This window comes from Mastigoproctus giganteus, chromosome 6 (genome assembly GCF_048544385.1).
Source record: "Mastigoproctus giganteus isolate SK-2022 chromosome 6, ASM4854438v1, whole genome shotgun sequence".
In the NCBI taxonomy this organism is placed as follows: Eukaryota; Metazoa; Arthropoda; class Arachnida; order Uropygi; family Thelyphonidae; genus Mastigoproctus; species Mastigoproctus giganteus.
Window position 1 is genome coordinate 161,198,275 of NC_143580.1, and position 17,189 is coordinate 161,215,463.

Genomic DNA, 17,189 nt, shown 5'->3' on the forward strand with positions numbered 1-17,189 from the left:
GATGAGAGTTCCATATTTCTTTGTCATAATAATTGGTTTGGCACAAATGACGCTGATTTTTCATTTCCCATTAAATCACTTCTTTAGTAGTAGTCAGCAAATCCCATTCTGTAACTTATAAAGGTATTCAGGGAGCTGTGGGGTTACTGATACAGACAGGCCAGCAAATTTTGCTACCATAAATAACTTATCTGATTGCTTCTTCTAGACTGTTTCAGCTAACAGATTCCCAGACTGTAACTTCCTTATCAATTTAAATGGTTTTCCAATTGCCTAAAGTTTAATCAGACAATGATTAAACTTGGTTTTTGAGTACGAGAGTAGCCTGTGCGGACGTAGCTTATTGCCGCTCCTGGAACAGAGAAGTTTTTTCTGATTTATTAGCTTAAATTGGCATATTAACTTATTTTCTAGAATAGCTTTATATTCTTAGTTATGATACTTAGTTTAAAGTTTAACTTAGATAGAGATTTTGTAGGTATTACTTAGTATCGGTAAGGGTATCAAATTCACGTGTTACAAGTTGCAGCTCCGTTGAATGAGAGGTTTTTTTTTTAACCATATTTAGCCGATTTATTAACCAATTGTTATATCAAATTATTTTCTGTAAGTAGCTAGTCAGGATCCTTAGTTTATTCTGAATTGAGACAGCGAGATTTGGAAGTTAATCGATACTTAAGTGTCAGTAGATTTATCGTTTGTAAATTGACGCCATTGTTACGCGATACAAAATATCTCGAACTAGATAGCATAAGCTTAGCATAGTATAGTACATAATATAATATTGTCAATTAATCAGTAAATCTATTAATATTGTTGAACTTCATTGTCAATTAAATTGTACTTTTAACTATATACATATAACGACTTAGATTACGCAACATAAATAATTAATACTTAACTTGATACGGGTGTTATATAAAGGGATTTTGTAGATAACACTCGATACTGAAACATAAATATAGCATTATAACTGTGTTGGGATACAAGTTTAGGGTTTTAATTTTGTACTGAAATTGAAATTTATTAGAAATTAAATCGAAATCATGACTCAGACCAGAGTAGCAAAGCAAAAGGCTCAAGCTAATGGGAGTGCTGTGGCTCAGAGGAGAACTGAGAGGGCAGTTGCCCTCTGAATCACAGCCTTTTAAAATGCACTATTTGCTTGTTGTTTGTGGAGCAGTCAGGTACGGGACATGATACTGCCATTGGGGATGTCTTTGTATGTGCGGGATGCAAGGAGTGTAAGGAAATCAGGCGACAACTCAGCGTTGTTATGGGCCTATATGAGAGCTTGAAGGACAGTGTGGATGCCCTCGAAGGATTAAAAGTGAGGGGCCCATCAAGCTCTCAGCTGCCCACACCAATGCCAGAACTTGCACTTGGGCATCACGCAACACAGCGGCAACCCCCAAGGCAGAATGCTCTGGTCCCAAAGGAACTAGTACTTGTTGGTGACTCTATTGTCAGGGAAACAGGAAACATGCTTTGTAAAAAGGATAGGCGGAACAGGACCAGGATATGTCTGCCAGGGGCAAAGGTTGATGACGTAGAGTGGATACCATCTTCTAAGGGCACAAAAGGTGATATAGTTGTACACGTTGGCACTAATGATATTAAGAGTAGGAGACCGGCGGACTTACTTAACAAGTACAGGTCACTGTTGAAAAAAAGCCGTGAATTAGGGTTGAATTTGAAATTGTCTGCAATTCTGCCCAGACATGATAGGAGGGAGTATATGATGAGAGCCCTGTCAATCAATTCGGCCCTGGAAAGATTGTGCAAGGCTCAAGGGGTAGAATTTTTTTTCAGCCTGGTCTGTACTTGTTAACAGGAGAGACTCCTTCTACAGGGATGGGATACACTTAAATAGAAAGGGTGCAAGAATGTTTGCTGATGTCATCGAGGCAGTGTTAGGTGGGTCGGAAAACTGCTAGACTGGAGGGATACAAGGACTAATAGATTAACAGTAGCCACTGGCAGAGGTTAAAGTGATTCTTGCACTGCTTCTATTGGAATGAGCGGCAGCTTGGAAAATGAGATGCAGGATATTTCAGAGACTGCTGGGAAACATTGGGGTACAAGTAAACACATGGGTTGTGTTAGGGTAGCTAAGAATAGGAACAGGTGCATGTATACTTGCGTGTACACCAATGCTAGGAGTTTGGTAAATAAATTTGATGAATTTGAGGTATTGCTCAAAGCATCAAAGGCGGATATTGTTGGGATATCAGAGACGTGGTGTCACACAGATATAAGTAATGCAGAACTGGAATTTGGGGAGTACAACGCCTACAGAAAGGAGAGACAGGATAGGAAGGGAGGAGGGGTTATGCTATTAGTTAAGAAACACATAAAATCCAAGAAAGTGAAGCCAGTTGACATCGCTGGACAGTGCAGTGTCGAGTCAGTTTGATGTGACATAAGCATTGGGAGATCAAAATTAAGAGTAGGAGTGTGCTATAGGCCTAATGACTCTGATGGGTATAATAAGAAATTGTACAGGGAAATAGAGTGGGCCAGTAAATCAGAGATTCTTATAATGGGGGATTTTAATTTCCCAGATATTGACTGGAATTTGTGGGTTGGTCACTCACACATCAGCAAGGCTTTTTGGGATTTATTGGATGATTATTTTCTAAATCAGCATGTTCGGGAGGCAACTAGAGGGAGCAATACTCTTGATTTGATTATCAGTAGTGATTCTTCATGCATTAAGAATCTGCAGATACAGGTACCACTAGGTGGCAGTGATCACAGTGTGCTGAAGTGAGATTTACCCAAGGAGGTAACTACCATTAGGGGTTAAGGGAAAGGTTATTGCTTTCGTAAAGGCGACTACGATGGTCTGAGACAGTATTTAAATTCTATACAGTAGGACCAACTGATGATGTTACCAACAGCAAACTCAAAATGGGAAGCATTCAAAGAACTTATCTTGGAAGCTACTAGGCTTTACATACCAATAAGAAATATTGTTCAAGGTTCAGGCCTAAATGGATGTCAGATGAACTAATGAGACATATGGCAGAGAAGAAAAATGCACGGGATACATATAAATTAACATGTGACACAGAAGCCTATGATAGATATAAGTTGATCTGTAACTAAGTTACAAAGGAGGTTAGGCAGGCGAAGGCAGATTACGAGAAATCTTTGGCAAGGGATGCAAAGAAAAACAGCAAGGAGTTCTTTACTTATGTATACTCTAGAAGGAAAGGGATGAATCAGATTGGTCCACTTGATATCGATGGTTCAACTGTTGATGATCCTGCTCAGGTAGCTAAGAAACTAAATCAATATTTTGCATCTACATTCACACATGAGGAGTTATTCAGGAAGGGGAATGCCATAGTTGAAGTAATCACTGGCAGTGAGCTAGATGATCTTGTAATAATTGAGAGTAAAGTGGAGGAGAAACTGTTGAAGATAAATACAAGAAAGGCACCTGGGGTGGATGGGATCTATCCAGTTATATTAAAGGAGGCAGCAAAGGAAGTAAACAATCCGTTACGCATAATTATGAGAGCTTCCTTGGACTAGGGGAGGTACCCACAGACTGGAGATGTGCAAATGTAACCCCAATTCACAAAGGAGGATCAAAGGCTGACAAGTAATTATAGACCTGTGAGTTTAACTTCTGTTCCAGGAAAATTAATGGAAGCACTGCAGGATCATCTTGATAAGAATTCAGTTATAGCTCAGACACAGCATGGTTTTGTTAAGGGAAGGTCTTGCCTGACCAATTTGATTGGATACTATGATGTAGTCACAAAAAAATTGGATGCAGGGAATAACTTTGATATTATATATTTGGATCTTAGAAAGGCTTTTGATACTGTTTCACATGGAAGACTGCTGCACAAATTGGAGCAGTGTGGCATTGGTGGCAAATTGTTGCTATGGATAAAGGGATGGTTGAGTGCCAGAAGACAGAGAGTGGTAATTAATAGACACTGCTCACCGTGGACTAATGTTATTAGTGGAGTCCCTCAGGGTTCAGTGTTGGGTCCATTGTTGTTTTCTGTATATATAAATAATACTGATGATGGTATATCAAGCTTAATGTCCAAGTTTGCACACGATACAAAGGTTGGCAGGGTTGTTAAGGACATTACTGACAGTATGCTGTTGCAACAGGATCTGGAAAGGTTGAGCAGATGGGCTGAGAGGTGGCAAATGAAGTTTAACATTGACAAATGTAAAGTACTACATAGGGGAAACAGAATCCCAGAGCAACGTATCAACTCTGGCACTACACTGACAGTGGTAGAGAATGAAAAGGACCTGGGGGTAATTGTTCAGGCTGATATGAAGTTCTGTGAGCAGTGCAGACGGGCTGCAAGAGTAGCTCATGGTGTCTTGTCAATGATATATAGATACAGGAATTTTTCTAGCAGGGATAAGGAGGTGATTATTCCGTTGTATAAGGCAATTGTCAGGCCACACCTTGAGTACTGTATACAGGTCTGGAGGCCTCATTTCAAGAAGGATGTAGAGCTGCTGGAACGAGTACAGAGAAGGGCAACAAGGTTAGTGAACGGAACGAAGGGTTGCTCTTACGAAGAAAGGCATTAAGTTTTGCAAATTACAGTGTCTGGAGACTAGGCACCGGTGAGGTGATCTGATAGAGGTGTACAAAGCCTTGAATGGTTTGAGCATGCTCAATGCTGATGGAATTTTTTCTCTTGCTCAGAATAATCACCTGAGAGGGCATAAATTCAAATTGAGGAAAGACAGATGTAGGATAGATGTGCAGAAATTTGCCTTTAGCCAGTGGGTAGTTGGTTGGTGGAACAGACTTCCATCCCTTGTTGTGGAAGTTGATAGCCTAAATAAATTTAAAGCTCAGCTGGACAGGTATTTCAAACAAATGGAGGGGTGAAGTGGAAGGGTTTTTTTTTTTTTTTTTTTGGCTGATGCTGCATAAGCTTGCTTTCTTGCATCATATGCCTCTACTAATGCTAATGCTAATGAATGCATCACAAGAAAGACTACATCAGCCATGTAGGAGTCAAATTTGGCTTTCTTAGTTTGTGATAATTCCAGGATGTCATTTTCTGTAATCATGGAACCTGTAGCTACCACAGTTGAAGTATTATAGTGGATATAGTGATTACAAATCCACCTTTGGTATTCCATTCTGTTGCACAGCTTTGAAAAACCAGTCGGCGTGAGTAGTGTGGGCATGCAAGCAGCACCCTGTTTATGTTGTTTGACTGGTCACTTGGTTAACAGGAGGCATAATCTTCAAAAATCTGCAGCAAGAGGATAAATTCCACAATGGAAGGAAAATAGGTCCCAGGGTAAAGGAAATTCCACAGCATGAAAAGGAACAGAGAAGTGCCAACTGCAAATCCTACCTGGATGCAGGGAGCATACAGGTCAGCAAAGTCGAATGCAGACAAAATGCCTGCCTGTGAAATTCCGTGGCAATAAGGAAGCATCACTGGTGAATCACACCAAGCTGAAGAAAGATCCTGAGTCAGCAGTGGAGGTTCCACTTGTGGCATAAAGGGATTGTCATGCCCAAGATCTTCAGCTTACTCCCAAGCACTTGGGAGTAAGCTGAAGGATACATGCTCATGGTAAAAGTGGGCAGCAGAAAAGGGATGGAAAACCTGTCAGTGGAAAATCAAAGTGAAGATAAGCTGAATGAGTAAGGAGTTACTAGGTGGATGTGGTAGTAACACAAGGGATTCCTGTCCTAGCTGGGTGATGTGAAAGGCTAAACACTTGATTACACTGATGGAATAGGAAGTAAAAGCATAGTTTAAGGGTTAGACAATTCCATTGAAACTATTTTCTTTCCAGATGAACTTATCATCATGTCCAAACCCACGATGGGGCTGGGCCTTGACAATAAGTTCTCATCCAGGAAGAATCTATGATGATGTCCTAGCTGGGTGATGTGAAAGGCTAAACAATTGATTACACTGCTGGAATAGGAAGTAAAAGCACAGTTTAAGGGTTAGACAATTCCATCGAAACTATTTTCTTTCCAGATGAGAACTTATCATCATGGTCCAAACCCATGATGGGGGGCTGGGCCTTGACAATAAGTTTTCATCCAGGAAGAAAAAAGGCAGAAGTGGTGCTGCTCGATAACCAATCAGTTAGTTTGCATGGCAACTGGGGTGAGAAGTTAAAGCATTAGAGGATATGATGAGGACTGTAGTGGTCTATCACAAATTTCCAAATTACAGCTCACTATACTTGGGGCCCCCAGGAATCCAGTTGTACAGGGAATAGTGCAAGTGCTGCTCTCAGGCAATACTACTGACAGGAGTATTTATGATTATATTAAAAGGAATGGATGAAAGTGCTATGCACTTCAAATAAAAACACAGCATTACTTCCAATTGGAATATATGACGATTTGTATCATCATATAATCAGTTACCATTCAGAAAGTTTGATGAAGGAAAGGAGCCAAGCAAAATCTTGTGCTTAAACTAGGTTTACAATACAGTGATTCCCAAATTTGTGCAGTAGTTCACAACTGTGCAAAACAGTCTTCCTTCAATTATTTTTGAAAGAGTTTACATGCTGGTAATGTATTAATAGTTCAGAACAGATTCTGTGAAAAGATTCTGTTTATTTATGTTTATATATATGTATAATATAGTTATGTTAAGTGCACTCATTGCAAATGAAAATTCAACATATGCTCACTCCTAGTAAGATACTTCACAACTGAAAATAATACACACAATTTAAAAACCAAGTCAGCCACAAAGGCTTTGTTGAAGCAACGTCATTCATAGTCATATTCCACAAACAAACTGCATGTTTATATAAATAGTAAGCTATTCATATATAAATCCCTAGAGTTACAATAGTGGTTCATTCCCTTTGTAAACCCCATGTTAGGCTTAATCCAGGAGAGCTAGTAAGAAAAATTTTGGGGCAAGTGTAGAGATCATAAACTCATCGGATTATGTGCATATTTATGTGTGTTCATTGGTATATAGTTATAGTCTATAGAATTCTTAGGTATGGAAATAATGAAGAAAGTGTAAGTGGTATTTAAAGTTTATGTAACTTGATCTATCTTTTTTGCATGCATCAAGTTTGTTTTAATTTCCAAAATTTATGTTTCTTTTAGCCATTAATATATATAGTGTGAACAGTTTATAATGGTAACAAATAGGCTAAGACACATACTACATTCATATTGTAGAGCATTTTTTGGGGATAAAATAGCATGTTTGCTGTGATGAGTAACTAAAGAAGAGGTAGTTAATGAGTTTACTGTTTCTGATGCTGTTTGTTATTTTGTTATTTGGTTTTGTTTTAGGAGCATTAGCAACTAAGGCCATATTGCTCCGGGAATATGCGGTAGTCATTCCCTTGACCTTTCTGCATCCTCCGTATTTGGTGGTGATGGGCTCGAACCCCGGTCTAATCAAGAAGCGTATGCTACGCACTACTGCTCCCTCCCACCTGGCTACTGAGACGCCTGTTTCTGATGCATATAAGATTAAACTACAAATGACACATATAAGATTACTCAAAAAGCTTAAGTGGTCAATAAATGAGTGCTTTAAATTTTCAAACTTCTGCAGCCTTTCATCATCCTGCAATTCAAAATTAAAAATTTGTTAGAAATTTTCTTCTCTGATACCTTTGATTATAATTATCATTACTGAATCCTTATTAAGATTCTACTAAATTTGCACTAAGCACAAGCAAACAAACTTTCCATTCTTAAATTACTGTGTTTAATATGAAAAGAACATGAAATTAACACCTGCTTGATTCTGAAATTCACTATACCTTATAGCTTGGTTCAAGTTTTATGTGTTTTTTGCTCAATTTGTAGTCAGTTTATGAACACTGAATAAACAAAAAAAAAAAAAATTTACATCGAATCCCCCCCCCCCCCCCGATTTACTGCTCAGGCCAAAAGTAAGTGTTCACTTTTAGCTATGAATTTAGGGAAAACAATTTTTTAAGCATTCCAAAAATTACAGAACACTAAATGCACTCTCTCAAATATAGGTGAAGCAAACAAGTAAGAATTATGTTTTCTAATTAAATTACTGACTATTATTTGAAGTAGCAGAAATGCATTTGAATCAAACACTAAATATTATGTAAATATTCTTCAAAACAAGATACTTTCAACTAACCTCAAATTCTACCATAACTTTTTTCATATTTTCAATACTGAAAAGAAGACAGATCAATTCCTGAATGGGTTTAGCCAACTTAGAATTTGCACCCGGCTTTAAATTTTCAAACTTCTGCAGCCTTTCATCATCCTGTAATTCAAAATTAAAAATCTGTCAGAAATTTTCTTCCCTGATACTTTTGATTATAATTATCATTACTGAATCCTTATTAAGATTCCACTAAATTTGCACCAAGCACAAGCAAACAAAACTTTCCATTCTTAAATTACTGTGTTTAGTATGAAATGAACTGAAATTTGAGGAGTACATCCTTTCATTATAAACCAGCTTTCTGTCTATCAATTTTGCAACACAGCAAAATCCCACTTCATGAAAACAAGTACTGTTTTAACAAAATTTTAATGTAAAAAAATTATTTCTTGGTCTCAGCTACCTTCCCCTTATCATTAATGCTTTATATATTAGGTTACAATCAATTATTCTCAAAGTCAACCCATGTATAAAAGGAATAGATTTACAAGAAAAGAAAAATGTTTATATGAAAATATTGAATGAACAGTCAGCACAGGAATGAATAAATATTAGTTTGATTTATTGGTTGAGTCTGAAACAGGTTACCTGGAACAGCTATGAGAGGAATAAATAAATCCAACAACAGTCGTTTGAAGAAAAAAATGTAAATTTAGAAAGATACAGCAAAGAACAGAATTAGCCCTTCTGTTATCTACATTTTTGAAAGATTATGCTGAAATAGTTTTTTTTTTTTTTTTCTTACATCCACAGCAATTGTATGGTACTATGACATTCAATTTATTACCAACATCAATTACATCTAATGACAAATTTGCAATTTCATTTCTTTTTCTTCTTTAAGATGAAAATAATTAAAATTCTCAAATTGAAGCAAACATACAAAAGTAGATATGGAAGCATAACAGAAGTACCTAGAAAAATTCCATTAAATTGTTCACTCATTCAAAAACAAAACATATGAACAAATATGTGCGCACACACCCACCAGAATTAGTAAGCTAATTCAACTTGGGCGTTTGAAGTTGTTGCCAATTTGGTATTAACAACAACAATCCATTTCACCTATCCATTTAAATTACACACACACACTTGCATATCTGCAATTAATTCAATAGTGGAGGATGAGAGACAAAGGTAAGAATTTTGCAATCCTTGGAATTATCACCTATTTTTTTTTTTTAATATGAAAACCCCAAACACGAGAGGTATTAGAACCTATAGTATTTAGTACCGTGCTTGGGTTGGAGGTTGAAAAGATGAAAGAAGGTATTTATTGACATTAGACTTGAACTTCTGTAGACTGGAGGTTGAGAAGTTGAAAGAAGATATTTGTTGACATTAGACTTGAACTTCTGTAATTTTCAGGAAAGACATATGAAGGAAGGTTGTTCCAGAACACGGCAGTTGAATGAATAAACGAGAAAGATGAAAATTTGGTTCTGTGAGTTTGAAGTTGGACAGTAAATGGATGTTGGCTGGTGGTGGCATGTGTTCGGACTCTTTTTGAAAAGAGAGAGCGGAAATTATAGAACCAATTCAGAAGAACAGTGCCCATGGAAGTATCTGTAGAAAAGGCATGCAGCAGAAACAGTACGTCTATGAGACAGAAAGTGGAGAGACTGTTAGAGAATGGAATCTAGAAGCCTGAGAACCTATGACAGATTTTTCTTATGAAGATGTTTGTTATTTGATTTTTAGGAGCATTAGCAACTAAGGCCATATTGCTCCAGGGATATGCGGTGGTCATTCCCTGACATTTCCGCATCCTCCGTATTTGGTGGTCATGGGCTTGAACCCCAGTCTAATCAAGAAGCGTGTGCTATGCACTGCTGCTCCTGCCCACCTGGCTACGGAGACACCTTCTTATGAAGGAAAGTATCGATTTCAGTTCTTACTTCTAAACATTCTTGTAAAATACTTCTTCCACAACAGAGAACCAGCTAACTTGAGAGTTATGGAGCAGAGTTTGCTGCTCAGAATCCATTTCATTATGCCTTTCGAAAGGTGCTCAAATACAGTAAAAACACTTTTATTTAATTTACGATTTTGATATTAGTAAATGAGTGCAGTCCTGGTTGTATTTCTGGGATTCTATGGCTTTCTTAACGAAGGAAGCAAGGGATCACTACAATTGAGACTGGCCTACTTAACCAAAGCACAAAATTTCATTTGGCATGCTATTATGGACAGGCTCTAGTACACCAGACAGCAAAGCAATTAATCCACTTGAGGACCTGATTCTTTAACAATTGTATTCTCAAATGGACACCTGAATTTGAAGATACCCAGATGTCCACTGTCACCACACAAATGTTTGGAGATATTCAGGTGACAATGGACACCTGAATATCTCATTTCTCTCTCAATGGGGTTAGCATTAGTAGATGCAAGAAACCAAGCTTATAAAGCATCAGAGGAAAAAAAAAAAAAAAACATTCCCATTTCACCTATCCATTCACTCTTAATGCTTGTCTTGTTTTGCCTTGAACTTATATAAGTTGTTGACCTCCATTGCGACAGATGGAAGTTTGTTCCAAATGTCAACCACCCACTGGCTAAAGGCAAATTTCTGCACATCTATTCTACAATTGTCTTTCCCCAATTTGAATTTACTTCCCCTCAGGTGAGTAATATGAGCACGAGGAACAATTCCATCAGCACTGAGCTTGCTCAAACTATTCAAAGCCTAATACACATATCAATCAGATCACCTGGCAGGTTCCTGGTCTCCAGACGCTGCAATTTTCAGAACTTAAGCACTTCTTGGTAACAGCAACCCTCTGTTCCATTCACCAATTTTATTGCCCTTCTCTGTACTCATTCTACCAGCTATACATCCTTACTAAAATGAGGACTCCTGACCTGTATACAGTACTCAAGGTATGGCCTCACCATTGCATTATACATAGTTATGCAAGTATAACTCACCATTGCGTTATACTTGCTGTATCGAAAAATGTTCAGCAACCTACGTAAAAAATATGGCAATAGATAAAAAACAAAAAACTTACCACGATCTACTCGCGTGTCGAATACAATGCTTCCCTTTATTTTTTGCGATGTTGATTTTAAGTCTAATAGCTTTCCTGTATTTTTTTATGATGTCGATTTTAAATCTAATAGCTTACCTTTATTTTTTACGATGTTGCATATGGTTTGGTCACCAACATTATAATGATTCCTTAGAGATTTAAAAGATGCACCGTTTTGAAACTTTTGAATAATTTCAAGTTTTTGTTTAACTAAAAACGCAACTTGTGTTTACCCATCATTTTAGCAATTTCTAAACAGAAAAAAAAAAATTTACTATAAAAAAATTCTGACCTGCAATGGAACACAACAAAATCGACACGACGCACTAAAACAAACTAAACATTTGGTCTCTCTCTCCCCCCCCCTTTTGAGCAGCGGATGTGAAGACAGCGGGGATTGCAAGATAATAGGTACACCAATCTCCCAATGACGACTTATAATACAGCTTGTTGCTTATTTACGACTTGCAAAATATCTGTTTATACCGATTCTAGTTTTTACTTGAATTTTTTGATTTCTGGTTTATTTATTTATTTTTTTAATTTGGAGTCTTGAAGTGTCCTGGTTAATTTAGAGTCTGCTGTACAAGAGGACAATTACTTCCTTATCCCTGGTAGCAAAATTCCTATATATCATTGACAAGACACCACGGGCTACTCTTTCAGCCTGTCTGCACTGCTCAGTAAACTTCGTATATACCGATACACCTTCATCAATATGATTGATAAATATACAAAACAACAATGGTCCCAACACCAAACCCTGGGGGGACTCCACTAAGAACATTATTTTGCAAAGAGCAACGTCCATTGATTACCACTCTCTGTCTTCTCCCACTCAACGCACCCTTTTATTCATTGTAGCAACTTCCCTTAATGCCATACTACTCCAACAATAGATTTGAGCAACAATGACAACGTTTGAACACTTTTGAAAAATATCACCATAGTTAACTTGACAGAGCTACTCTATATATCTCACAAAGTCCCAGATCAAGCCATTATCCAAGAAGCTCCAGATTGGATAATGAATAGTATGCACACCTCTGTTGAGCATCTTACTGTTGGAGACTTCGACAGAAAATGCTGATATGGGTGCCTCCCCCATTAAAAGTTGAGATAATTAACAACCAAGCCACGAGAGGGCAGCAATGCTTCAACCTTATTCTTTCTTCACAGCCAACAATACTGGATTCTGACCCACAAACTTGTTTCAATTACAATCATAGGTCAATCTAATTAGTCATAAAACTCCCTGATCATGTCTTCGAATGGTGTCCAAAGAGTGAAAATTAATTTTCTTAATTTACAAGTATTGGAAATCAACAAGTACTTCTTTGTTGCTTATGTGTTTCCTTGGGCCAGCCTTCTGTAATTTTGACCTGGCAGTCACCATGATGACATGCTGGATAAACTCTGTTGCATCGAAAACTGTGTGAATCTCTAAAAGAACGGTGAGCACGGTGGTCTCCTTTTCTCACTACTTGCTTCAACCACAGATAGGACCTCCACAAGATATGGAAAACTACCGGGGTTATCCATGACCATACTGCTTTACTCCTGATCTCACATAACCCGAGTATGTTAATTTGTAATCGTTCCATTTCCTGTTTTACATGATCAAGTTTTCCTCATTGGAAAAGAGTTCTCACATTCCAAGTAGCCAATTTCAACGCTTGCCTGTTTTTCTTTCTGTTCCTGCCTGTTGCTAGTTCTGCTTGCAGTTTCTTGTTGACAATCTGGCACCACCTGTAGTCCATGGTTATCCATACCGAGTCGGGCATTTGATGACACTGAGATCCCCTTCATGCTGTTGTCTACCTTTCTTAAATTGTGCATGACCATGACATTCTTGGCATTTTACAGCAGTGGTTTGCCATTGCCTTCTGCCTGGTGTGTTTACCGAGAACACCATCTCTCTTCTCAGAAGTTCCTCTGCTTGAAACAACCATTGTCTTCTGAGGTTGTAGCTCATCTGTCTTCTTCCTCTTTTGGTAATATGGGAAGTAAACAACCCCGATGTTTAAAAGGAGTAAAGTCATTAGAGTTGGGCTAGAGCAACAACAAAAAATCCTGGATGACAAGTGAAGACCCATAAAAATTCCTCGAGTCATCCATGGAGTAGAACTGTGGCCTTTGCCACCCAGTATGAGGAGGATGCCAATTCTACCAACTGTGCTACCCATGAATTCAAGGAGTAAATCGTTAGAGTTGGATTACAACTACAACCAAACAAAAATCTTGGATGACAAGTGAAATTTTTGAACAGTGGATTTTAAATTTCAATAAAAAGATAAAATAAAATAAAAACATTGCAATGATTGTTGACAATTGTCCTGCCCCCATTTTCACTCGATAATTTGATAATTTCGAAACTTACAAGAGTGAAGCTTGTTTTCTTCCCTACGAATACCTCATCTAAACTACAGCTAATGGACCAAGGCATTATCAAAAATTTGAAAATGCACTACCGAAGATGCATATTGATAAAAAATTATACCAAAAAAAAAGAAACCAACCAACCTATAGATTCAGTTATAGATTTGCATAAGTGCATATCAGAGTTTGCGAAAGTATGGAGTCAAGATGTGATGGAAACAATGATTACAAATTTTTTCGCAAAAGCTGCTTTTGCTAAAATGGCAATTAACATCAATTAGAGGGATGAACTACTACAAGGTATTGAGCAATCTTGATAAGAATTCCAAGCGAGATGTACGATCAGTGAAGACCTTCAGTGTGAAGAAAATGTGCCAGAAAATATATTTGAATGTTTAAACATACAGCAGGCCCCCATTATTAGCATTAGCAGAGGCATATGCTGCAAGAAAGCAAGCTTATGCAGCATCAGCCAAAAAAAAAGAAAAAAAACAACTCACTTCCATTTCACCCCTCCGTTCGTTCGAAATACCTGTGCAGCTGAGCCTTAAATTTATTTAGGCTATCAACTTCCACAACAAGGGATGGAAGTCTGTTCCACCAACCAACTACTCCCTGACTAAAGGCAAATTTCTGTACATCTATCTTACATCTGTCTTTCCTCAATCTGAATGTATGCCCTCTCAGATGATTATTCTGAGCGAGAGGAAGAATCCCATCGGCACTGAGCATGCTCAAACCGTTCAAGGCTTTATATACCTCTATCAGATCACATCGCCGGTGCCTAGTCTCCAGACACTGTAATTTGCAAAACTTAAGCCTTTCTTTGTAAGAGCAACCCTTTCTTCCATTCACTAATCTTGTTGCCCTTCTCTGTACTCGCTCCAGCAGCTCTACATCCTTCTTCAAATGAGGCCTCCAGACCTGTATACAGTACTCAAGGTGTGGCCTGACAATTGCCTTATACAACGAAATAATCACCTCCTTATCCCTGCTAGAAAAATTCCTGTATCTGTATATCATTGACAAGACACCATGAGCTACTCTTGCAGCCCATCTGCATTGCTCAGAGAACTTCATATCAGCCTGAACAATTACCCCCAGGTCCTTTTCATTCTCTACCACTGTCAGTGTAGTGCCACAGAGTTGATACGTTGCTCTGGGGTTGCTGTTTCCCCTATGTAGTACTTTACATTTGTCAATGTTAAACTTCATTTGCCACCTCTCAGCCCATCTGCTCAACCTTTCCAGATCTTATTGCAGCAGCATAGCATCCTTAACAACCCTGCAAACCTTTGTATTGTCTGCAAACTTGGACATTAAGCTTGATATACCATCATCAATATTATTTATAAATACAGAAAACAATGGACCCAACGCTGAATCCTGAGGGACTCCACTAATAACATTAGTCCACGATTAGCATTGTCCATTGATTACCACTCTCTGTTTTCTCCCCCTCAACCATCCCTTTATCCATAGCAGCAATTTGCCTCCAATACCACACTGCTCCAATTTGTGCAGCAGTTTTCCATGTGCAACAGTATCAAAAGCCTTTCTAAGATACAAATATATAATATCAAAGTTATTCCCTGCATCCAGTCCTTTTGTGGGCATCATAGTATCCAATCAAATTGGTCAGGCAGCACTTTCCCTTAACAAAATCATGCTGTGTCTGAGCTAAAACTGAACTCTTGTCTAGATGATCCTGCAGTGCTTCTTTAATCAGTGCTTCCATTAATTTTCCTGGAACAGAAGTTAAACTAACAGGTCTATAATTACTTGTGTCAGCTTTGATCCTCCTTTGTGAATTGTAGTCACATTTGCACATCTCCAGTCCCCTGAGTCCAAAGAAGCTTTCATAATTATGGCTAAGGGTTTGCTTACTTCTTTTGCTGCCTCCTTTAATATAACTGGATTGATCCCATCCACGCCGGGTGCCTTTTTTATATTTATCCTCAACAATTTCTCCTCCACTTTCCTCTCAGTTATTACAAAATCATCTAGCTCACTGCCAGAGTTTACTTCCCCTCTGGCATTCCCTTTCCTGAATAACTCCTCATGTATGAATGTAGATGCAAAATACTCGTTTAGTTTGTTAGCCAACTGAGCAGGATCCTCAATCTGATTCATCCCTTTCCTTCTAGAGTTTACATAGGTAAAGAACTCTTTTCTGTTTTTCTTTGCATCCTTTGCCAAGGATTTCTCATAATCTGGTCACTCACACACTAGCAAGGCTTTTGTGGATTTATTGGATGATTGTTTTCTACATCAGCATGTTCGGGAGGCAACCAGAGGGAGTAATACTCTTGATTTGATTATCAGTAGTGATTCTTCATGCATTAAGAATCTGCAGGTAAATGAACCACTAGGTGGCAGTGATCACTGTGTGCTGAAGTGGGATTTACTTAAAGAGGCAACTACCATTAGGGTTAAAGGGAAGGGTTATTGCTTTCGTAAAGGCGACTACGATGGACTGAGACAGTATTTAATTTCTATACAGTGGGACCAAATGATGATGTTACCAACAGCAAATTCAAAATGGGAAGCATTCAAAGAACTTATCTTGGAAGCTACTAGACTTTACATACCAACTAAGAAATATTGTTCAAGGTTTAGGCCTAAGTGGATGTCAGGTGAACTAATAAGACATATGGTAGAGAAGAAAAATGCATGGGATACATACAAATTAACACGTGACACAGAAGCCTATGATAGATACAAGTTGATCTGTAATCAAGTTACAAAGGAGGTTAGGCGGGCGAAGGCAGATTACGAGAAATATTTGGCAAGGGATACAAAGAAAAACAGCAAAGAGTTCTTTACTTAGGTAAACTCTAGAAGCAAGGGGATGAATCAGATTGGTCCACTTGATATCGATGGGTCAACTGTCGACGATCCTGCTCAGGTAGGTAACAAACTAAATGAATATTTTGCATCGACATTCACACATGAGGAGTTATTCAGCGAGGGGAATGCCAGAGGTGTATTCAACTCTGGCAGTAAGCTAGAGAATCTTGTAATAACTGAGAGTAAAGTGGAGGAGAAATTGTTGAAGATAAATACAAGAAAGGCACCTGGGGTGGATGGGATCTATCCAGTTATAATAAAGGAGGCAGCAAAGGAAGTAAGCAAACCCTTAGCCATAATTATGAGAGAGCTTCCTTGGACTCAGAGAGCTTTCAGAGAGAGTCCAAGAGAGCTTCCTTGGACTCAGGGGAAGTACCCATGGACTGGAGATGTGCAAATGTGACACCAATTCACAAAGGAGGATCAAAGGCTGACACAAATAATTATAGACCTGTGAGTTTAACTTCTGTTCCAGGAAAATTAATGGAGGCACTAGTGAAAGAAGCACTGCAGGATCATTTAGACAAGACTTCAGTTATAGCTCGGACACAGCATGGTTTTGTTAAGGGGAAGTCTTGCCTTACCAATTTGATTGGATACTATGATGCAGTCACAAAAGAACTGGATGCAGGGAAAAACTTTGATATTATATACTTGGATCTTAGAAAGGCTTTTGATACTGTTGCACATGGAAGACTGCTGCACAAATTGGAGCAGTGTGGCATTGGAGGCAAATTGCTGCTATGGATAAAGGGGT

General features: G+C 38.3%; 1 protein-coding gene across 1 annotated transcript in view; it reads right to left on the bottom strand.

Annotated features, from left to right (window-relative positions):
• Parp1 (Poly-(ADP-ribose) polymerase) overlaps positions 1 to 17,189 on the bottom strand; it is a 411,082-nt gene that overhangs the window by 110,855 nt on the left and 283,038 nt on the right. The window contains exon 17 of the mRNA XM_090376325.1: positions 8,136 to 8,267. Within this exon, the coding sequence (XP_090232451.1) occupies positions 8,136 to 8,267 (132 nt within the window). The remainder of the gene's footprint in view (positions 1 to 8,135; positions 8,268 to 17,189) is intronic.